This window comes from Adiantum capillus-veneris, chromosome 30, assembly GCF_014529385.1.
Source record: "Adiantum capillus-veneris isolate H3 chromosome 30, ASM1452938v2, whole genome shotgun sequence".
NCBI lineage: Eukaryota > Viridiplantae > Streptophyta > Polypodiopsida > Polypodiales > Pteridaceae > Adiantum > Adiantum capillus-veneris.
In genome coordinates, this window is record NC_140960.1 from 15,494,235 (window position 1) to 15,518,376 (window position 24,142).

A 24,142-nucleotide genomic window follows, 5' to 3' on the forward strand; every position below is an offset into this window, starting at 1 on the left:
CAACATCAACTTTAGTCTCTCCAGAAGAAGACGTTTTCACTCATACATTCATATCTCCTCTGCTCTTTCTGGCCCTCCTCTCCCTCGTTCTCTCCTATATTATCCCTTTACTGTATCAACTCTTCTTGTCTGCACTTTCTCTTTCTCCTCCTACCTTCATTGCCTGCGAAAACACAGGCTTTGTGCTTGTGAAACTGGTCTTTTGGCTAGCGACAAGAGCTACTTATTAAGGCACATCTGACTCATGTTAACTGTCTCTCGAGCTTGGAAATGCAGAACCACATGCTTAAGGCAGGAATTTGGAAGGCAATGTTAACTGTAGAAGGGAATGCAGTTGTAGTGTTGCCTGTTCTTACAGGCAAGGACTCTTTGATCTGTGGAGAAACGCAGGAAACGTGTGGGTTGATCGTGGAATAGACAGTATGCCGTGAGGTTCATAACCTCGGCAAGGACTGATTGAAGCTGCACACACAAGGATTGGCTGTTGCCCTTGGTCAGGAAGGATTTGCTGTTGGGGTTTAGCTGCAGTAACACCTTTGCGTAATGCCACGTCAGGAAAATCGGTGACCTTAGGTGCCGTTTGGAGCTAGCATCCCTTCACCTGCTTGTATGTATTTGGCGCATTCCAGCGATGGTGGAACAGGTCCCTCCCCTGCAGCGGAAGGCCTGCTTTCCTGAAGAGGTTCTTGAACATGTGCTTACCTTCATCACATCGCACAAGGACAGGAATGCGGTCTCTTTAGTGTGCAAATCGTGGTACCATGTTGAAGCCCTTACTCGCCAGCATGTATTTATAGGCAATTGTTACTCAGTTTCTCCTGCTTCTCTCACGCAAAGATTCAAGAATCTCAAGTCTCTCTCACTCAAGGGTAAGCCTAGATTTGCTGATTTTGGACTTGTACCACCATACTGGGGGGCTTATGCTGTTCCTTGGGTAAAAGCCCTTGTCGGTGCTTATCCATGGTTTGAAGAGCTGCGACTTAAGCGGATGACAGTTTCTGATGATTGCCTGTGGGAACTTGCACGTTCCCTCCCAAATTTTCGCGTGCTTGTGCTCACTACCTGTGATGGGTTCTCAACCAGTGGTTTGGCTCATGTTGCAGCAAACTGCAGGTATTTCTATCTGTGGTAGTTCATAAAGGCTCTCCTTCTTTATCGAAAATTTTAAAGGCTTGTATACTTCATACAATTCCTAAAGTTACCATTTTCAGCAATCCCTTAGCTGTAGCTTTAAATGTCTTTGTTTTTCAACTGTAATACTTGTCTGATACGAAGAGAGGATAGCTCCCTTTAAGGATGTCATATGCTGCTTTGAAGCCTTTGGTAATGACCCTTAGCTGGTTATACCTCTGTTGCGAAATGTGAGATGAGCGCATTAGCCTTTCCGTCAAACGTGTGTTTCTTGTGAAAGGAAAGTTTCATGTAAAGGCTGTTTCTATCATAATATAGAATCCTATTTGCCTTCTTGATTGCACAGCAAGTCCTTATCTGCTGTTCCCATTTTTTCTGCTAGCTTTGATGTGGTAAATTTTCCTACATTTTTTCAAGAGCTGTTTTATTGGATGTCTTATTTCCTTCAATATACCTTTGGTATAGAGTTTGATTGGTGACGTTAACACCAAAGAGACTGTTGAGCACATGCCCACCATATAATCTCTCCCTCCTATCTTGTCCTCTATGTTGGACATGGAGGATGAAGGGTGCGTAGAAATGAATTGTTTGATTAATTTTTGTTTGTGGTTGATGGGCCTGGCCTGTTTAAATTAGTTACTAGATACCAATGAGAGTTTGTGGCACGTGTTCACAAGATTGGTGAAAGCTAGGGATGGTATTTGCGATCTTGAATGACAGTAAATTACAATCATTTTTTATAAAAAAGAAAGTACCTTAATGCAAGCAGTAATCTGATCAGCATATTAGAAACATGATACTTTGAGGTGGACTGAAATCAAGAGCCACATGATATTAATGTTATCTGGAATGAATCATGCTAGTTGCACCATCACTCTCATCAGAGGAAGCGATTAGTTGACACAAGAATAAGTGTTATCAACATGCTCGAAGGGAGAAAGTATGTGAGTGGGAAGAATTTAAACGTATTGATAGGCATGAGAAGGTAAGCAAAGTGAGGCATAGTATTGGTGGGAAAATTCGCTTCTTCAAAGTTTTACAATTGAGAAGCTGTTTGGACTTTGCACTACCCTTATTGTTTATTGGACCTTTCTGCATCTAGAGGTTTTGCATAGTTCCTGGAGGAGTCGGAGGGAGGCAGTTCCTGTCATGGGTGCTTTTCTTCTTCGTTGAGATTAGTAATGCTTCTTAGGAGCGCAAGGGCCTGGGTATTGTCCAAAAGTTAGGTCAGAATTAGTGTCGTGTTCCCTACAATCCCTAATGCTGAGAGCCCATGGCCATATTAGCCTTGTATTTTGAACAAACCTTTCAGTTGAGCCCATGGCTAGTTTCTGTCTTTTTGCTACAGGTGTTACGTGTGTTACCAAGTTCTGTTGTGATTTCTCTTCATTAAAGTGTGTCGAACGAATATTTTTCTATTTGAAGAAAATTGCTGAACAACCACAACCTTGAGAGAGACAGAGTCGTGTATCTCATAGTCAAGACTATTTCAAGTTTCATGTAAATATGGAGCCTGAACGAATTGCTAAGTTTAATCTCTTGTCATTCCTATCTTCTAGAACGCTATTGTGTCTTCTACTTCTTCTATCAGACTGCGATGATGTTAGTGGGATGTTGTATTTTTGAGTCAAACTTTAGGTGAAACTCGTTAACTTGCTCTTTTGTTCAAAAGGAGAGTTTCTGCTTCTCTCTGGATTTGTCCAGTGTATAATTGGCATATGTGCATATACTTACATAGCATTATATGCATGCATATGTATATATCAATACATGTACTTATGTGTGTACTTGATTACACACATATGCAGTCACATATGTATATATAAGTACAGAGGTAATTCGTACACACATACACAGGTACATACTCTTAGATATATTTGTGAATGTGTTGGTTTATATACATGCTTATGAATGTATGTCTGTATGTGTATATGCATGTGCATGTGTTTGTGAATGTACATGTTTGCATTGATATGTGTGTATAAGTGTGCGCATTTGTGCATGTGTGCGTATGTATATGTGTAAAAATGTGTGTGAATAGATAGGCCAATTGATGATTCCCGTTTTTTGATGGCGTGCGGTGGCGCAAGCATGCTCCACTCACATCAGGCCAAAGGATTGGTTTCATGATTTGGCTATGACTGTGATATTGAATGCATTACTTCTATTAACGTATATTTGCTTTGAACAATACGAACAGCACAGTGAGGTCTCCTCTCTCCCTTTCTCTGTTCGACATTCGTTTGTCACTCCTTCCTGTAAAGAGAAAAATGAGAAGTACCTTAATTATTTTTAGGGAAATAGAAGTGTATCTATGTAGAATCTTGTTACAAAAGCTTGAACAAATGAATGCAATTTTAAGAGTTGAAAGGGAGGAAACCACGTTTCTTGCATTATTGCTCTGTACGGATGTATGCACTTGTACACGGGTATGTATGGGAAGAAACCATGTTTCTTGTCGTTATTGCATTGTATTAATGTGCGCTTATTTGTGTGTGTGTGTGTGTGTGTGTGTGTGTGTGTGTGTGGGAGCATATATCAATACCTAGCTTTAACCACTATTTGCACTGATGATGTTAGTGGTGATGTCGCAGTATTCAATCAATATTATGCATATGGGGTTGATGGTTATATTATCTTGTGGATGACGATCATGATTCTATGACTTTCCTTAAAGGTGAATCTGGGCTTTTCTTAGTTTCAACTTGGTTTCATAATGCTTTTGTTCTGGTGGGTGCATACTTGTCTCGATGAGCAAACAACAGCATGTCAAGTAGTACATATGTAAGCAGCTGGAGTTTCTCCTTGCTCACATCAAAATTTATGTTTCTTATTGATATTGACTAATTTCTCTTTCTTCATTCTTCCATCATATCTTTCCATGGAAGTGTTGTTGCTCATGGTCATGTGATGCAGCAAGCCATTTGCTTTGGTTTATTACTGCTCGTGCTGCAAGACCTTCGTAGGTCATGCTTACGAAAGGAGGGGAGTATTATTGATTGCAAAATGTGGGCAGTAGTCTGGACAGCAAAGCTTCTTTAGGAATGAAACCCAAAGAGAGTGTTAGCATTGGGCATAGCTCAGAGAGTCAAGAGCAGATGACTAAGGTGGAGGTTGCTTTCATGGTCTTGCCAACTGAAACGGCCTTGTAAATCTTCTTGAAGTATGAGCTTCCAGGAGACATTAATGTAGCCGAAAACAACTTTGGTTTAGCTAGACTGCCTGATATTTCTGCAGAAGTGTGGGATTATCTTAATCTTTTTGGTACTTGCATCGGGCATTGTCACCACTTGCTGATGCAAAAAATCAGCTGATTCAGTGGAAACGCTGCATCGGCAAGGCAGAAATGGGATACCTCATCGAAGGCTTGAAAAACCTTTGTGACAATGAGAGTCCAGTCCAATCTATGCCTTGCAACTGAATGATGACCAGGAAACAGCCAAGTCTTAGTTCCATGAAGTGAAAAAGGTATTGTAAACAGTCAGGTTTTAGAAACAGGGAAACTGGTAAATAGCTCTTTCTTGTCATAGTAACGTGGAGAAGAAGCAAGCGGCAGGGATGATTTTCTCAAAATAAGAGTGTCCTGTGAATATGATGATGGAAACACGTTGGGCCACATTTCCTTGTAAGGGAGGATGTTTTTTGAGGAAGGTTTCTCTATTTTGTTTGTTTGTTCTCTCCTCTCAGCAATGCCACAACATGGTGTTGGTACTCTCGTGACACTCCAAATATGGCAACACACACTCATATGCTTCTCGTAGCAGTGCCTGAAGGATTCTGTCTGTGATAGCATGCCAATCTGTGTATGCATCTCGATCAGTGTTCATGAAACAGTAGAGAAGCTTGATTATAAAAGTGGTCAAATGCCTTTTGACGTCGTTGTCAAACTGGCCTTGACTGTTAGTTTTACTGGCGTAATTCCATCCTCAAAGGAAACCTGCAGCTATTCACATTCTAGAACCATTAAATTCTTGGAAAAACCAAGATATTATGACAATGTACTCATTCTGTGCTTCTTTGAGATACACTTTGTTGTACTTAAAGTCAAAATGTCCCTTAACTTGTTTATTCAATTTTGGAATCATGAAGGGCTTGAAGATGCTGTAGTATATTTGTACTTCTTACAATTCAAGCTTCATCGGATGCCTTTTTGCCGCTTAATATGCACATTTGCTGAGTGCGCTTTGTTTATTATGCAGGCATCTGCAGGTGCTGGAAATGCAGGAATGTGATGTAGGGTATGGAGGGCAATGGCTAACCTGTTTCCCAGATTCATTCACATCTCTTGTTTCCTTGAATTTTACAAGCTGTGCAGATGAAGTGGATTTCAATGCACTAGAAAGATTAGTTTCGAGGTGTACATCTCTAAAGAGCCTGAAGCTGAATAATGCAGTGACTTTTGAGCAGCTAGAACGGCTTGTTGCAAAAGCTCCACAGATTATGGATCTCGGTACTGGCTCCCTTGCTGCTCCAGAAGGCCCTCTTGTTAATCGCTTTGAAAGGGCTATTGCAAAATGCACAGAGCTGCAGTGCTTATCTGGCTTTTGGCTGGTATCCTCGAGATGTGTTCCGTCCCTCTATCCAGTCTGTGGCAATCTTACCTTCCTCAATCTTAGCTATGCGAGCTCCATGCGAAGTACTGAGATGACAAAACTCATCAGTAATTGTAACAGATTGCATCGACTTTGGGTAAGTCGGGGACTCTTCGATTGCTTTTGCTCAAGTAAGCTTTTAGCTGTATAAGCTGCGAGTTTGCTTTAACAATTGGGCTTCAGAAACTCACTACAGTTCTCATGGGAAATGAGGTACACAGTGCCATAGCACCACTGCCATGCATATCTGTAATTAAAGCAATATTCATCAGGGCTTACATCGAAGAATGTATTCATATGGAGTAACTCGTTCTTTCTGCTTTCATGGGCTATTCACTTAGGAGAAAGTAATTCTTACAGGGGGATACTTATAAGCATTCATCTGTATGGTTTAGCTTATTGGGTTGTGCGTGCTATTTACTACATGAAAGTAACCCTTCTTTACAGGGCATGCTTGTTAGTGTTTATGTACACCTCGCAACTGGATGTGCGCTTTTAGGGGATAGAACTTATGCAAGGTGAGCGGCCATTGTACTCCTTTAAGGATTAATATTACACAATCTTACTGGAATTGTATTGCTTTCATGCTGAACTTTATGTAAACAAGCTTCCCTTAGAGCAAATGGATCCTCATGTGCATTCATTGGGAGGGCCTAGCTAAATATAGCGCCAATTGCTGGTCATTGCCTTCTTAGCTTTTGCTAAAAACAAAGATTTTTAGTGTCTCACATGCTTCTGCTGCTTTTCTTCTTCTTTGAATTGTGGTAAAGGTTCTGGATTCTCTGGAAGACAAGGGCCTTGAAGCAGTTGCATCAGCATGCAAGGAATTGCAAGAGCTACGCGTCTTTCCAACTGAACCTTGTGGACCAGGGTTAGCCACTGAGAAAGGCCTAGTATGTATATCGGAAGGATGCCGAAGTCTTGTATCGATTTTGTACTTCTGCGGAAAGATGTCAAATGAGGGGCTTCAAACTGTGGCCCGAAACAGCCCTCAGCTGACCTGTTTTCGCCTCTGCATTCTAGCTCCGTGGTCTCCTGATTATATCACGAAGGAGCCATTAGATGAAGGTTTTGGAGCTGTGGTAAAGTCATGTAAGGGGCTAAAGCGCTTCTCTCTTTCAGGGTTGCTTACGGATAAGGTGTTTTACTACATTGGGATGTACGCGAAGCAGCTCGAGATGCTCTCTCTAGCTTTTGCTGGTAAAAGTGATCTTGGCATGCAGAAAATTCTAGAGGGATGCCCGAACTTACGTAAGCTGGAGATACGTGACAGCCCCTTCGGAGATCCAGCTCTTCTACATGACGTGCAGAAGTACGAGTCGATGCGGTCTCTTTGGATGTCATCCTGCCATGTTACGGTCAGCGGTGCACTGTTGCTTGCAAAAGCCATGCCTTCTTTGAATGTGGAGGTAATCAAAGATGAGGACTCTGAGGATATTAAAGCTCATAAGCTGTATGTTTACCGTACCGTTGCTGGGCAGCGAGCAGATGCACCTTGCTTTGTATTGACATGCAAGTAGATGGCATTTCAACTAGCAGTTCCAAAGCAGGGTGGAGTTTCCTTTCAAGAGGAGGAAGAGATGACAATCTTATGCCTCTTATTAAGGAGGATCATATTCCATCTGATGGGGATGCTATGTATATGGTTCGGATGTGTAGGTGTTTTGTCTTTTCTCCCTTTCTTGTTTGTTTTCCTTTGGTTTCTTTGTTTTTTTTTGGGGGGAGGTGGGGGGCTGTGCGCGTGGGGTGTGCGCGCACAGGATTAGATAGCTCTTTGGGTCAGGCTGCAAGTAAGCTCTTTATTGAAGAATTAAAAACCTCATGATTCAGAAATCGGTGAAGTAGTTGCTAAATTCAATAAATTCATTGCTGTACTTTGCTGTATCGGCCACACATCTTCAAAATCTGTTTTGTTCAAGATGCTGGCAGGGCTCTTCTTTGATCCATATGGTGTGGTTGGGATTCAGGAATGATTGGAATGCTGTTGGGTATCAAACATGGGTCAATTTTACAACTAGGTGGCGAGTCTTAGGCTGGTGCCATTTATGTTTATACAAGGAGATCTTGGCAGAACTGCCTTTTAGGAAGTGCATGTGTCTAATGGGTTCCATGGGAAAAATTTGTATTGAAAGGTTTTTTGTGTATTTGATGCTGTGAAACCTCAGTATTGCTTGCGAAGGTTTCCTTGTCCATTCCATTGCTGAACTTGGATCGCAGGGATGGATTAGTATATAGGGATCTCTCAGGAAAGAAAGAAGGTATGCATAGGGTTGTCATGTTACCGTATAGAGGATTGATCCGTCCTTTTCCTTGAGTCTCTTAACAGGAGTTGTATGCTCTTGGTTGTCCTTTTCTGAACAGTAGGTACGGTTTTTGTTGCAGCTGCTCACTGCAGGGTGTACATGTAAATCTCTATTTTTCTATCTGGGGTTTCTATGCATTACACATACATACATTTCATACCCCCCACCTAGCGCTCATGGCGAAATCTGCAGGCTTTCACATAGGAATTGTGAATAGAAAACAGATCTGCAGCGGGAAAAGCCCAACAGTACGAGTTGCATGCTTTGTTTTCCTGAATCATAATGGCAGCTCTCTGCTTCAGTCTTTTATGTTGGTCTAGATTATTGCTTTAACAAGGCTATAAAATAAAGTTTCAAAACCTTAAGTTTTTTGGTCTTACAAGTCTTCCTTTGCCTGTGTATGTTGGTCAAATAGTTTTGTTGTTTAAGGTTTAGTTTCAACAAAATAATTTCGACTCAGTTTTGATTCAACATATGGAAATTGTATTTATCGATAATTTTACTTTTGGACTTTTCATATGGTTTTCTTTCATACCAAGTGACATTAATTTAAACAGGCGTAAGCTTTCAAGAATACACAAGCTCAAAAGAATCACTAACATTACCAAACCTCACGTGTCTCTCCGTGGTCTCCTATGCCGAGTAGCAAACACTTCATCTACCACTGCATTCTTCTCAACCACCTTATCCTTCCCTTGTTATTTGTCCCTAGCCTTATCATAGCTTTTAACATCATCATCATGAGTGATATCCTCCTTGCCTTTGACAATGATGCCTACAAGAATAGGGTTGGAATATACTCAAATCACAACCATTTGACAAAGGCAAACTAACAATTGATGTAAACCTTGCATACACTAATCTTCTTCAGTATTTTGCCCCTCTTTCTCATGAAAAGAACATGAAAATGAGAATTAGACACCAACAAGCATAACAATGCCAAAGACGCCCAACACAGCCATTGGATCCTCTTCTCCTCTCAATAAATTCGTGCAACCCAAAGCTCATAGCATTCAATATGTGATCAAAGTAGGTGAAAAGTAACCTACATTAACGAGACATAGCTTGCAAGAGAACTCATGTTTGTCCTTCTGTGTTGCCAACATAGGTAGCTCCGCAATGTGGTACAAGGTCTTGAAAACCATGTCTTGCAAACGAAAGAGCTGATTTGGAATTAAATATGAACACAATTTAAAAAAGCATCAGATAGTAGCTGCAACCTTAAAGAGCAACAACTGACCATAAAACTATTGGGAAGACACCATGCATGGTGTGCTTCTGAATACAATATCATGCAATTTAGGCATCTTAAAATGAGATTATATACTTGCACGTTGACAAACAAAATTCCTTTACTCGCTTCTTCAACCTCTTTCTTCTTTTGTTGCGCTTTCTCCATATCAAATTTAACTTTCCACTCCGTCTCTCTGTATCTACGGAAAGGTCTTCATTGCTTGTGATTCACACATTTTCAAAGAGAATTCCATCTTCCATGGGCAATATCACAATGGAAATTGTAGTTATGGACTCTAAATTGGACTTCTCCACATGAAAATAATAAGGACTAGGGATCTCATGAGCCTTCCATGTACCCATGTATGCAGGGTTGTCAATCATGGGGGCATACCCCTTGCCCTTAAAGACATGAATTTTCTTTTCTGGCATTGTCCATTCATTGCATCGAGGGCCATCCTTGCGAGGCTTGTTGTACTGTAGGCAATATGTGCGTCGGGTGAGAATTGCATTGTTGCTATCATAGAGCTTACTTGTTCAAGAACTTTCCTGCTACAATTGATGGGTGTCGGAGCCCTCTACTCTGTTGACTAAAAGCTTTGTGAGAAACATCTTCAATAAGCAAAGCATTTTTTGATTCTGCACGTTTTGAGGTCACGAGGCTTTGCAAAGATACAAACTTACCTTGCTAGATTTTTAACAAGGCTTATGAATATTTAAGCCATGTGGGATCCTTGGTTGAGTTAAAGTGGGAATCTCGATGAATTTGGACTTGATAAATTTAACTAATCATGTGGGACCCCCCCTCTGTGTTAGGTTAAGTGGGTGGCCTGGATAATTATTATGGCTTTTAACTTTCCCTAGTGGCGTGGTCCTTTCCCTGCCTTACCAGAGACATATGCACTCTCTCACTTTCTAACTGAACCCCAAGATATCTCCTCTCTCACTTGATCTACCGATGGGCTAGACTTGGTCTCCCTCTCCCTCTATTGTGCTGATGCAACTCCTTCCCACCCATACTTGGTGTACCCGGGTGACGTATCTCCTGCTACCGACATAAGTTCCTGCCCTTTGGTGCCGATTGGCCTCCCCTCTGAGTGCTACTCATCGAGGATGCTTGAGGCTGATTTGATTGGGTATCCGATTTAAATCTGCTTTCAACCTAATGATAGCATCTATATTACAGGTGAGAAATATTGTTCCCTCACTTAGCTTTACTATCTAAGTTGGATGAGTATGATAATTGTGTTTCTTTGCTGTGCATCTTTTCTTCTTACTATACTGAGAAAGTGAGTGGGTATAAGGGTTGTTATGATGTGGTAAAGGTTCTCTACTATATCTTGGAACTTGCTGGATACACTACCTCTTCACAGGTTTTTTCAAAATCCAATGGTTATTATAAGCATGCAGTTTTGACTAACATAATGGGAAATTTTTACTTGTGATGCTGATTTTACTGGTTATTGTGTGAACATTATTGGGATTATTTGGCCGAGTGTGGGTATTTTTTGCTGATGCTTAATCAATACCTACCTACGTTTGATAATGCTACCGTTGATAAACTCTTGTCTCATACTTGGTCTCAACTCTGCTTACTGTTTGATGTCATAATCTGGAATATAATTTAAACATGGAACACCAAATTTTTTTTTTTGTGGAAGATAGCCTATTAACATTACTCGTTTCTGATATTTATTTTTTTAAAAAAGAGCAAAATGTTATAGCTTTTAAGGACATTTCTTACCATTGTTATTCCTGTGGCTGCGGCATTGATGATATTTGGCTTAGTAATCTAGGCAGTGACTCTTGGTACTGCTCAGAACTGAGCGTTATTTCATAAAATTTATTGAGTGCTCTTGATAGTGTGGAACTATCTTTACCAAGGGACTCTAGAAATTATTTCAAAAGGAAGCTAGTTTTTTCAACTTGTGATAAATTTGTCTAAAAAAGAATATGGATTTTAGGACCAGACTTTGTTGCTTTGGTGTTGAGGCACTGATGATATTCTTTTAAGGCATATAAATACCTGTTTGAACTGATGGAAAAGATCTTATAAACTATAGTCGATGCTTTGCTTTGAAAATTTGAATGGCGACAATGTAGGGAATGCTTTGCTTAAGTGAAGCTGTAATGGATAGCCTCTAGCTGATCATTTTATTTATTCTCTAGAAACACTAAGTTGTAAAAAATTGAGATATAAATTATGTTGTCAATAGGCCTTATAAGCAGTGATTATTTTATTCATGTGGCTTACAAATTGAAAGGGTCCCTAGTTATAATGCTTTGCGTGGACCATGGAGAGGAGAGATCCTTATAGTAAATACTTTCTTTGGTCTTTTGTATAGGAGTATGCAGTGTCTTGATGTTTGTACTAATAAGCAGTGGTTGGATCTCGAACAGCTCACCCATGAAGAGATTATAGCCAATGGCAAATGGAGGAACCTTGAAGAGTGAAATAAGGTTGTGTGTGTGGAAATATCTAAACCTCATGGGTAAGTGTCTACTCCTTGACAGCCAAATGTTCTGCTTTTGCCGTGGGGTGGCCCCCGATGTTGGTTGCTGGAAGATGTCATGGCTCGACATGAGCATGACTAGTATCTGTAATTCTTTTGGATTGTTAATATAATCCACTCACCATTGTGAGTTCTGTTTAAAAAAAAGAAAAAGGAGTATAGAGTGTCTAGGTGTAGTGATGCATTGAGATATCTTGCAAACATTGACTTCGAAAAAACCTTTCAGAGCTTAGTGGTTGGGGTACATGGGAAGGCAAATATTTCTTGCCAAAACCCTTAGCCGGTTGTGTACTATTGCAAAGGAGCCCACGAGGAGAGACGGTAATTGCTATGAGTTACTCCTCCCTTTTGTCCACTAACTCCAACCTTTTGCACCAAGACTTGTTCTAGAAAGCCAAAAAGAGGGGAGTAGCCTTTGTTGAAAGCAAATATTAGACATGGAGTCTTATTTAGCATTGTTGTCTTCAAAGTAACACCAAAAGTTTCAAGAAGTTTATCGGCTATGCTTTGATGTACCACATGACATTATGGAATAAAACAAACACCATTTTCACCAAAACAAAAAGGAAGAAAATATTTTATATTTAAAGTGCAATCCAAGAAGTCTCTTTGTCATGGTCGTTCATTATATGTTTTTTGACTTAGGGCATGTTCAGACTGCACAGGGTGGAGAGAGCTTCTTGAATTCACTTTTTCGCATGGAAATGTGCAGGTCTGTGCACCATGTAGAACTTCACACTCGTTGAAGGTCCCTCTTCACTTTTTGCTGCAAATTTAGACCTGCACGTCTCGTTGATTGGCTGCTTGTGGAGAGCTCCACCCACGGGCAGCTCAAGCACCTTAGAACACCTGGTGTGCATCCTTGAGCATGACTCAACATGATAGCTCAGCATGAGGGCGAGTGGAAGTTCCGCAAGTGTGAATAGTGCAATTTTAGGCTCGTGTGCTCATTCGTCCACGTTGGAAACGATATAATGTCCATGTGCAATGTGAATCCTACCTTAGATTTTTCACTTGTAGCCTCCTCACAAGAGGGAAAAAACAAAAAACTAATTCTTCCCCAAAGTCTTTAAAAAAAAAAACGTTCCACTTGCATCATAATTTTTAATATTACGTGGAATCTTTGGGGATTTTATCTGCTCTGCAACCGTTAATTCACGCCTTGAAAATCGTGCTTCTGAATTTGAGTGTAGCATGCAATTGAAGCCCATCATCAAACGCAACACCCCTCACGTCAGATCTAGTCCTTGGCCTAGACCACTGCATACCGCGAGTCCACGTGCGTAGTATGCGAGACGTCCAACTCAAAAAAAAAGAGCAACTTGGACCCGTCGACCGCCATCTTTGCTCCTTATTGCTAACTACATGTTGTAATGGAAATGGCCTATGAACTTTGAGGATAGCGGACTTAGGAGAATTAGAGTGAGCATTTTTGTGAGACTACTTTGAGAACATAGAGGGTGAACTTAATTAGCGGTAGCAACATAACCATAGTACTTAATTAACTTGGCATGAACAATACTTTTGCAAGAGAGACAGTTTAGAGAACTTGACAGCAGTTGAGGACCAGATTTATGTGGAGCCGGTCCTTCCTCCAATAGGCTTTTGTATTATAGATTCTCCTATCAAGAGAGACTCAATATATTAGAATCTTTGTGTTCCTTGTGACCTAAGTGATGCAATGAAGATGGAAAGCTTCATGCATTGCGAGCATAACATAGACTTTATAGAAAGAATTAACCATCCTCGGACTCAGTCCCAAGGACTCAAACACCTTCAAAGATGGAGAGAGCTAGTAGGAATGAGGGTAGGAAAGAGGAAGAAGAAACATTCATAGGAGAAAGAAATAATTCCTCACTTAACATCACTCTTCTTGCTTAGCATACATAATAGCATAGTAATGAAGATGGAGAAGATGACAAACTTAAGAATTGGAGCATGGCTCTTGGTTCGATTTGCATTCCATAGCCAAGAGTGTTGGTGTAGGCTCTCAAATTCTCTACAAGCTTGGGGAAGGAGATGGAGCTCTTGCACTTTGCACTTCACACAATGAGAGAGAGAGAGAGAGAGAGAGAGAGAGAGAGAGAGAGAGAGAGAGAGAGGGTGTGAGTACACCCCGCAAGCAAGCCTCGAGCTTCCTTGGTCGACCCCCTCTTCTAGCTCATGATGGAAGCTTATTGGACCCCTTCAAGCCTGGCCAATCACATGCATAGTGCATATCAAGCAAGCATGCTAGCATTGGGACAAGTGTCGGGCCTTTTCACTTTGAGAGAGAGGACTTGATAAATGAAAACACAATTAATTAAATTAGTTAAGTTATCATTGGAGCACTTGGGAGGCCAACCAATAGGCTTTAGGCACACCATGAGGGCAACATGAAGAGGAACTTGACAAGTGTCCTAGTTGCTTTCTTTATACCAAGCTTGCTTTGTGTGAGGGTGTGTGTGTCCTCTCTCTAGCTCCTACAATAAGGGCTCTCCCCCCCTTGTGTAGGGATGTGATTTGACTTTTGGGAACACCTTGAATCCTTCAAGCTTGGGGAAGGTTCTCACTACAAGCTCAACTCAAGCTTGGAGAAGGTTCTCACATCAAGCTCAGCCCTAGCACCTCAAGTACGATAAGCACCTTAGTCATCAAGCATAAAAGCACCTTATTTAGCAAGCACGACAAGCACCTCAAGCACCTTAGTCAGCAAGCACAAGAAGCACGTCAATGGTGGGCCAGGTTCCCACCTCAAGCACAACCCTAGCTTGCTTAAGGTCAAAGAACTTTAAACACTAAGCTTTGGAGGTCTTTAATGAAGCTAACCCTAAGGTAGATAAGCTTCATTAGCTAGCCTTTCTCTTTGACAGACGATCTCTCATTTGGACCCCTTTACCATTGGCCTCGTGTTGGGATAGACCGTAAGCACCTGTCTATATTCTAACCCTTGTTCCCATTTATTCTCCCACATTAAATGATCAGTTTAATATGAGAAAACCATTTGGGTTGGTTAGATATTAGATTTTATGACACATGTTGTGTCATTTTCCTCGTGTCCACCTTCCCCATCCTTGTTGCCACCCGTGCATGGTGTGACTTGCATGTCTCGCTCAGCCAAGGATTCCTCCTTGCCTCATCCTGACAACTTCCCCTTTTGCTTATTCATGAGCATCCAGTGAGAAATTTTTTGTAACCCCTCTAAACCAAGGGAATCTCCTAACATTTCACCAAATGAAACATGGGTTCAACCCTATTTGACTCTCTTCAAATAAAGAAAACGCTTCTTAGTGGAGTATTATTAGAGATCTCTTATAGATTAAATGGAAGCCTCTCATCTTTGTTTTGAAGAAAACAAGCATAATGATCATTGGGTGAATGGAAGCATTCTCTAAACTAGTATGTGACCCTCATGTTGCTGAGGCTAGAAAATGTATGTCTTCTATTCTTACAACTACGAAGGTGAAGAATTATATAGATTCTATTCTTCTACATTTATATACTCTCTTGCATTTCAAAAAACGATCCACAACATCTCTCTATGGATTCTAAAAAAAATTTATACATGCAAGAGGCAAAAAATATTCCTTTCACACACACACACACACACACACACACACACACACAATGAGAGAGAGAATAAAACAATTGCAAGCAACCAGAAGAGCTATCCAATTAAACAGAGAGTAGGAGGAGGAGAATATAAATATTAATCTCTAACTCTCTCTCTCTCTCTCTCCCTCCTCAATTCCCAAAAAAACCTTTAAATACTAAATTCCTTCATATTTTGTAGGTTTTCTTACCTTCTAATGTAAAATCTAATTTGTAGGTGACATTACACTTTTTTCTTGACTCTCGAGCTTTGCTCTCAAGCCATGAAGTCACCAACATTTCTGGTGTTCGTCATACAATATAAGTCGCTTCTTGTTAAGCAGCATGCTACACACACACACACACACACACACACACACACACACACACACACACACAGACAGAGAGAGAGAGAGAGAGAGAGAGAGAGAGAGAGAGAGAGAGAGAGAGAGTCTAATTGTTTGAGAAAAAAGAGAGTTACAGAGGGCTTGCTAGCTCCATGATGAAGGAGAATTTAACCTTAAATAGCTTCTCCAAGGAGCTGTTGCACATCTTTGGTCAACATGGAAGATGATCATGCCTATGTGTACCACATCTGAGGGATGCAGTTGGCCATGGAAATACACCCCATTCTTAGTGGATCTTACTCTTTGGAGTCACTTTCCAAGGAGGAAAATTTACTATATTTACATTAAACTTAGATTTTCTTTGAGCACTTAGGTACATAATGCTTTTTTCAAAAATTTGAAAAACCTCTGTATGAGAAATTTTAGAGGAAAATTTATTGTATTTGATGGTTTTTACACTAACATTGTATAAAATTTGTAGAAGTTCTTACCCTCAGGCTTCAAATCTAGAGTTCAAAGGTAAATCACAAAAATTGTAGGATAGATTACAGTGAATGTAGGTTTCTTTTAGCACTGAAATACACAATACTTTCTCCCAAAAACTTGGAAAACCTACGCATGAGAAATTTAGAGGCAAATTTACTATATCTGAAGGTTTTATTTTGCAGGTGAGATCACACTAAATCTAGGTTTTTTTTAGCACTCAAAATACACATTTTTTTTCCAAAAAACTTGGAAAACCTACTTATGATTATAGTAAGCGTACACTCAAATAAATTTCTAGGTGGGATTGCACTAAAGCTAGCGCTTTTTCCAGCACTAGAATGTTTAATATCAATGTTACAAGAGATAAAAGATTTGAGACTTTTAGTAGGGAGAGGAAGGTGTCCCAGTGCCTTACACATTATTTGTTGAAGGTGCCATTGATCCAACATGTAATGATGATGGTGAAGAGGGAGATTCTCCCCCATCTAGGCCTTGCATGATGTCTAACACATTAATGGTTTCTTGAACTATTGGTTTGTGTGAATGCATGATGGGTATGGAGATGATTCTTTGAAGGCTAGCAGCCCAACAACATGCTTCAATGTCTGTAAACCATTCTTCATCTCTTTCTACATCAAGTTAGGGGCCAATCCCATGGACTCGAGAATGTCGAGTCTGATGTATAAGTCATCCAATGAGCAAAGTGAGCTATGATTCTTTTCAATGCTTCTAAAGGCTTGGAATTATCTATCTTCAAAATACCAACTTGATGTGAGTGCAAACAAGTGGCGATGATACTCATCACAAGATGGCTCATTGGGTGTGGCAATGGCACCACACATCTTCTAGGGCCACACAAGTGCATTCCAAGAGGCTACATTTGAATATGGTGTACATGTTGACCAAAACATTTTCAAACAGGAAGGGTTTTTAAAAGAGCCCCTCTATAGCCATTTTGTATGTCAAATACTTGCATGATGTCACATGCCTTTGAGATATAAGGATACACAAATGTATCCGAAAACAAGCCCTCACCTGCCTCATGTGAAAACTACTCAGAGCTTCCTTACCCTCACCCTTCTCCTTGCAAACATATGTGACATCTTAAACTACAAACGTTAATACATGGAAAAAAGCAATGTATATCCAAGTGCTTGAAAAAAAACCTAGGTCTTATAAGTGTAATCCCACCTACAAATTTTGAGGTTTACCTCTAAATTCTAGATTTGAAGGTGAAAAAATTTAAAAAACTCAGAGAAATTAGCAAGGATGAATTATAGATCAAAGGGGAGACATACAATCATCATCATACACGCAAAGTGAGAAATTCAAATAAAAAAACTTTCAAATATAAAAACTTTCGTAGGTTTTTTAAATGTCAATTTTTTGTGGGATTCTCCAAGAGCCCTTGATGGCAGCCTCCAAATTTGGTAAAAACCTTTACATTTTAAAGAAAAATATTCAAATTTTAGGAAAATCATGTAAAAACCTTCAAATATACTTTTATCATATGTAGATTTTCTAAGTTTTTGAAAAAGAGCACTATGTATCTGAGTGCTAAAAAAAAAAGGCTTAGGTGTAGTGTCATCCAACCTACAAATTTTACATTCTAGATTTGAAGGTGAGAAATCCCATGAAGTTTATAGAAAGTTAGTGTAGAAACACTCAAATAAAGTTCTCCTATGTAGGTTTTCTAAGTTTTTGGAAAAAGCACTATGTATCCAAGTGCTAAAAAAAACCTAGGCTTGGTGTAATCCTATCTACAAATTTTGAGATTTATTTCTAAATTCTTATTTAAGGTGAGAATGCCTACGAAGTTCATAGGCAAAAACCTAGATCTAGTGTAATCCCACCCACAAATTTTGAGATTTATCTTTAAATTCTAATTTGAAGTTGAGAACACCTACAAAGTCTAGAGAAATTTTGCGCAAAAACCTTTAAACATAGTCAACGATGTACTTTGCCTTCCATCCTTGTCAACTTGCAATTGCTCGCCACTTGTCCTAGACTTCCTCCCTATCCTGGATTCATAAGCTTGGGCTTACTCGCCTTTGTTTGTCATTGGCTATGGGGCCAATCTCTCTCTCTCTCTCTCTCTCTCTCTCTCTCACACACACACACACACACACACACACACACACACACACACACACACAACCAAAGGAATCATCATCTTTCTCTCTTGCCACTATATCCCACATACCCTGTCATTCTCTCTCACCACTTAGTAAGAGTCTCTCTCTCTCTCTCTCTCTCTCTCTCAGACACACACACACACACACACACACACACACACACACACACACACACACATGTATACTTATACAACAATTTTTTTGGCTCCTGGTAAAGGGTACTATGTACCTTGGTCCAATTAAAAAATGTTTTTTTTCAGGGGAGATACCTCTCTCGAGTAGCCTTACATGGGTACCCACCCTTCGGCATTGTATGCATGATATGTCATGAATACCCTAAAAACCTCTCACGCCCTTGGTCTATTTGTCTTACTGTGCATTGCAGACTACTGCACACGCCTACTTGAAAATCTCTCTCCCTCTCAAGCATGAGCATGACTTGACCCATTCACGCCCTTACTCTATTTGGCTAGCTTGATCAACACACACCGTAGCCTACTTCGTAATCTCTCTCCCTCTCAACCACCATTATGAATGCAGAACTAGCCTTGAAGCCGCTTCGAAACCTGTAGCCATTAAACAGGTAAATCGTGGGGCGTCTACTGTCGTTGAGCAACTCAAGTAATCTATAAAAAGGTGAGGGCGCTTCGAGCCCCTCACTTAGTCTTTGGAGTTATTTCTCTGTGTTCCTTTTTCAAAGTAAGGAGAGAGAGCTTTGATACTATGCCACAATGGAGCTTGTTGAACTACCAACACAAGTTGGTCGTATTACTTAGGAAAAGTCTTGATACTGTCTGCTTTCCAACGCAATTACCGACTGGTTTTTTTTTATAAAAAAAAGTTGGGAATGCATATTGTGCATAAAACAAGCAAAGGTTTGTTTTTTAGAAAGTATGCCATAAATGCATGCATAAAATAAGATGGGGTTGTATTTTTTGCTAAAAGTACACATTTACCAACTGACCTTTAAAAGGTATTTTTGGTATTATACAATGACTGCGTACTGTACATAAGCGGGGTTGTTGAATAAGGTGACTTGTAGTATTGGTTTTTTGTTCATTAAGTAGAGTAATGACCTTGTAATCGAATCAAGCTGTAAACTTATGGTTTTTTGGTTTTTCATGGTAGGATATTGGTCGTTTCATCATTTTGGTCTAGGACACATAAAAACCGTTGGTTAGCTTGTGTATTGCCTTATAGTTAAGGCTTCTAGCTATCCTTAATTCTTGTGGCTAGGTAATGCCGTGGATTGAACAACAAAATAAAGATAATTTTTTTACTGGGTATTGCCATGAGATTGATAATTCTTGATAAAGATGTAGCTTAAAAATTGTTTTTTTACCTCTAACACTTCATTAGGAAGAGGATGGGGTGTAGGAGGGCCTCTTTATTTGCCATGAGCTTATGGAGGTGATTGACATTTTGACGAATAGGTGTACACCATGTGTGCAAGAATGGTGGGTGTATAAGAGATATGTAAGAGTGGTCAAAGGATGCACTTTTTCCCCCAAAAAGGAGGTGGACAACTTTATGATTTTCAGCCTTCCATAACTCCCACATACGATCTCTGATTTGAGTGGAGATCATAGATTTGCAATCTACACGTCGAGCTCTTTCCATAGATATGCTACATGATATGGTTTTACTTGCTAGATTTTAAACTCTATTTAGGAGGGAAACTTTGAATTCAAATAAACTAGCCGTTTTGCCTGTTTGAATTCAAAAGCTGTCCTTTGATTACTTTCATAATACTAAAGGTTTGACTTTCTTAAACTGCCAAGTAAAAAGGCCCTCCTAGACCCAATTCTCTTCCTAATGTAGTTAATGATAAAGATGGATGCGATGTACGACTATGATATAGGGATAGGCTATGGGGAATTTGAAAATGATAAAACACTGATTATAAGTTCATATCCAGCTAATCTACAACTTGATAATGCTAATTTTTTTTTTCATTTTTTGAAAAATAATTTAAAGCTAGGAGTGTTTTATAGATTTCTCGCTTTAGCACAACACATACTGAAGGAGGGAAGTTGGATTGGATATACCCATGAGAGCCTACAAAGTTTTGGCTTTTTACTTAAAACAAAAGTAATGGTGCTTATCTCAATGTAAATGAGTTTAATATATGATTTATGACACTTAGGATTTTTTGGCCTAAAAATATGACAAAAACAAAATTATGAAAAAACTAACCTATGGGTTAAAATAGGACACTTGGATCAAAAGGGGTAATGGCCTTTGACCAAAATGATATGTATGATAAATATCTATTTAAGGACTTATAAAACATTGGGCTATATATAAACCAGACATACAATTAATATAAATAAATGAGCTAATTACCCTTCTTTCCAAAATTAAAAACAAAAAGACTAAAAGATAAAAACACTTTGGGAAGTGGTTTTAAGGTAAACTTAAAGTTGTAAGTTGGACATGGATAATAATTGATATAGTCCATTGACACCTGTAATACACATCTAAGGCTAACAAATCTGTTGTATTATTTGGATGAATGCAGGTGAGAACTCTATCCTTTTTTGGATTTCTTTTTGACTTAAAGCTATTGTCTGTTAGATTTGGTTACGTGCTCCTACCACTTGGGAAATAATTTTTTATTGGATCAATAACATTGTATACTTGAATGTGGCTTCATTCTCATATGCCATGTACAAAGATAAGTCTAAGATTTTGTTTTTGTACTAATTTTTACCTTTTCTCTAAAGCAAGTTGTATTTAGAATGTAAAACTTCATTTATGTCTTATTATATAAGTTAAAACAACTACACACACATTTTATACATAAGGTTTGTAAAAACTAGGACACTGGCTTTATAAATTTTCTTATTTCTTGGTTTTAAGACATTAGTTGGCTGGTGTTAGGTGGTCCTATATAGGCCAAGATTTTGGTTTCCTGCTCACGGCTAACATGGTCTCTGACCTTGCTGGTTTAAGGATTGCAGGCCCAAACTACTGGACTAACCTTATATATACTTTCTTTCAAGAACACAAACATTTTAAGTTGACAACTCGCATGAGGGTAAACCCACGACCCGGAGAAACACACAAGGATTATAGAACAAATTAGATTTTACCTAAAGGACCGGTCCCCTTGAAATGCCCTAGCTATTAGAACTAGACCTTTTTGGACTAGACGGGCCAAACTTTGTGTTACCTATTACCACAAATAATCCATGGCTTACTAACTAATTTTGTCAAATGCAGACCCTTGCTCTCTCGCAAGGCCTGGAACTATCCTATGAACCCCTCTTTGTGGCTACCTCTCTTGTCCTCAAATGTATTGGCGGTTTGGATGCTTCTCAATATATATATGTCTCGGCTCTATTTTTTGACAAAAAGCTGTCTATCTTACACATGTTGTCCTTTAATGATTGGGTCAAAATTCTTGCAACCTTGGACAAGGACTCAAAAGATGGATTATACAGTCCAATTGCCTATACTTTCTATACAATATCAGTAAGAGCTTGCCTTATTTTCCTCTTCTGGAGCAATACTATCTAACTTTTTGAAAAAATTATGTGGGCTCAATCCATCCTTTATCAGTGCCCCTGTAGTCCCATTTATCCCTCAAAAAGATGGTATTTTTTGTAGAGATAGTGCAGCTCTTGAGGTTGTCAAGGAATTCCAAAACAATCTTTGCTCCTTAAGTGACTCTAACATGTTAGAGATGGTACCCAAGGTTTCAAAGGTATTTCCTTTTCTTTCTGTTAGACAGATTGAAATTGAATCATTTGGTGTAGACCATCAAGTTTGGGTTCTACCTAACAAAGCTTTGTCGGCACCTATTCTTAGTGAAACTTGGGTTTATCTGGCTAACCTCCCGACCACCACTATTGAGGATTGTAGACTCAAAATTTTGAAAGGAAGCCAATTATTAGACAAAGGAGAACTCATTAACGATCCCTTCAACCTCAACCTGATAGACCACTCCAAATGCTCCTCTAATATAGGTCTATACATACGAACAAAGGGGAACATGGATTTTGCTAAGAGTAATCCGGATTTCTACACAAAATCTATATGGAATGTTTTTTGACCTTATGTTAAATGTGCTTGTAATTCTCTTGACCCTAAAGCTTCATGCAAATCCAACATTATGTGGTTTGACCACACTATCTGGTTTATCCTCAATCATTTGGACCACCTCTTTCCTGAAAAATTGATGGACTTTCATCTGTCGCTCATCTGTTCTTGGCTTGGTGGCCATGCCAAACAATTAGTCATTGCTCAAATTGCTTTCAACATTTTTCATGGGCTTATGCTAGATATCCTCAAAGAATTGAAAGAGGATGAACCTAGGATGTATTTGACTACCTATGAAAATTACAAGGATGTTAAGATTATCACCAGCCTTCTTAAGGCTTGTATTGATGATGATAACTCCCCCTCACTGAAAAGACCCAACTCTCTTGCCACCCCTAATTCTTTCACTTCCTTCTTGACACCTAGCTCCTCTTCTAATTTTTCTAGAGGGAAATCTCGTAGCTTCACTAGAGGAAGAGCTAGGAACACCCCTAATTGGCACCTTCTTGGCTTATGATCACTTATGATTGTGCAGGTTGCTGTTGGCCCTTGCGAAAGATTGTCTCTCACCAAAAAGGCATATGGAAAAAAGTATACTTACGAACACTTTCTGTTTGAAAATGTACTTCTAGAGTGGGTACACCCTAAAACACTTTTTTGTGAATGTTTTGACTTAGATTTGTCAGCTAAGGATGAAGCTCGACCCGCAGGCACGTGGAAGCAAGCATAGGGTGTCAACCTACACTCGACCGACTATTGACTACTTCCTATAGAGGTCTCTACCCAATGTCTAAGTTACAGCCTTCAAAAGTACACAGGAGGAGATTTCCTACAACGCGTCCAAGAGCCAAATACCCATCAGACGTTCTCAAAATGCTACGAAACTTGAGGAAAATCCTATTAACATCAATAGGCCGCTCTCCCAAAGGTCCGTGACCCAAAACCTACCCAAAAACACCCGGTGAAAAATCACGTAGGATGTCTGACAGGTTTTTGCAGGTCGTCGTTTCTGAAAACTAAAGTGCCTAATATGTAGCTCTACTCATTGCGAACGCGTGGATATACTGAAATGCAAAAACAAACACCATATGCTCACCAAATTACCAGAAATAGCTTGCGGGTCAATCTTGCAAAGCCGGGCCGTACACTCGCAATGTAGATGTTGGCACGTAGCTCTCTCCGGGGACAACACACTGCACATCTCCGCACTCAATTCCGACCACTAGTGTGCGCGTAGAGTCAAGATAAACTCTCACTCTCTCTCGTACACAGAATACGCTTCTCACAGACACTTGATAAAAATCAACAAAAAGGGTTTTTTCATTAAGGTCAAAATTTGGTATAAATACCTTCCAATTACAATATCTCAAGTTCCAAAGTTAAATCTTACTCAGTCTAATGGCAAAAATAATATACAAAATTGGAAACTTCTGCAAGCCCCAAGTGTTTTCAAATGATATTACATGTTTTTTTCTTAATCAGGGAATGACTACATAGGATTTCTTTCTTTTCGTAGTCTGCCAGTCTTTAGTTGAGTGTAGCTGCCAGTCTTCTGCTAACACTCCCCCCCTCCTAGTTCATGTCGTCCCCGACATGACAGTAGAGCTGCTGCTTCAGTGGAGGCTTTCGTGCATCTTCATAACAGACTCATACCGTGCATGATGGGCCAGTAATGTAGGGCCGAATATATCTGTATCGATGGTGAAGAAGCCGGTGTAGAAGGCTTCTTCAAAGGCCTGTAGGTGGTATGAGGGCAAGAACATTATTTGTTGGTAGAGGGCATGTATC

At 39.7% G+C, this 24,142-nt stretch overlaps 1 protein-coding gene across 1 annotated transcript; it reads left to right on the forward strand.

Moving 5' to 3' along the window:
- LOC147417586 (protein AUXIN SIGNALING F-BOX 2-like) lies at positions 1 to 7,641 on the forward strand. The gene is made up of 3 exons (XM_086506433.1): positions 1 to 1,113; positions 5,331 to 5,820; positions 6,494 to 7,641. The coding sequence occupies exons 1-3, from the start codon at positions 632 to 634 to the stop codon at positions 7,241 to 7,243; spliced, it is 1,722 nt and encodes a 573-aa protein (XP_086362559.1). The 5' UTR covers positions 1 to 631; the 3' UTR covers positions 7,244 to 7,641.
- Positions 7,642 to 24,142: the final 16,501 nt, after the last annotated feature.

Bases quoted from the DNA above. Each gene is read 5' to 3' on its own strand.
- LOC147417586 (XM_086506433.1), top strand. From the start codon at position 632: ATGGTGGAACAGGTCCCTCCCCTGCAGCGGAAGGCCTGCTTTCCTGAA. The intron at 1,114-5,330 runs GTATTTCTATCT...TTTATTATGCAG, and splicing joins CATGTTGCAGCAAACTGCAG to GCATCTGCAGGTGCTGGAAA. The intron at 5,821-6,493 runs GTAAGTCGGGGA...ATTGTGGTAAAG, and splicing joins ACAGATTGCATCGACTTTGG to GTTCTGGATTCTCTGGAAGA.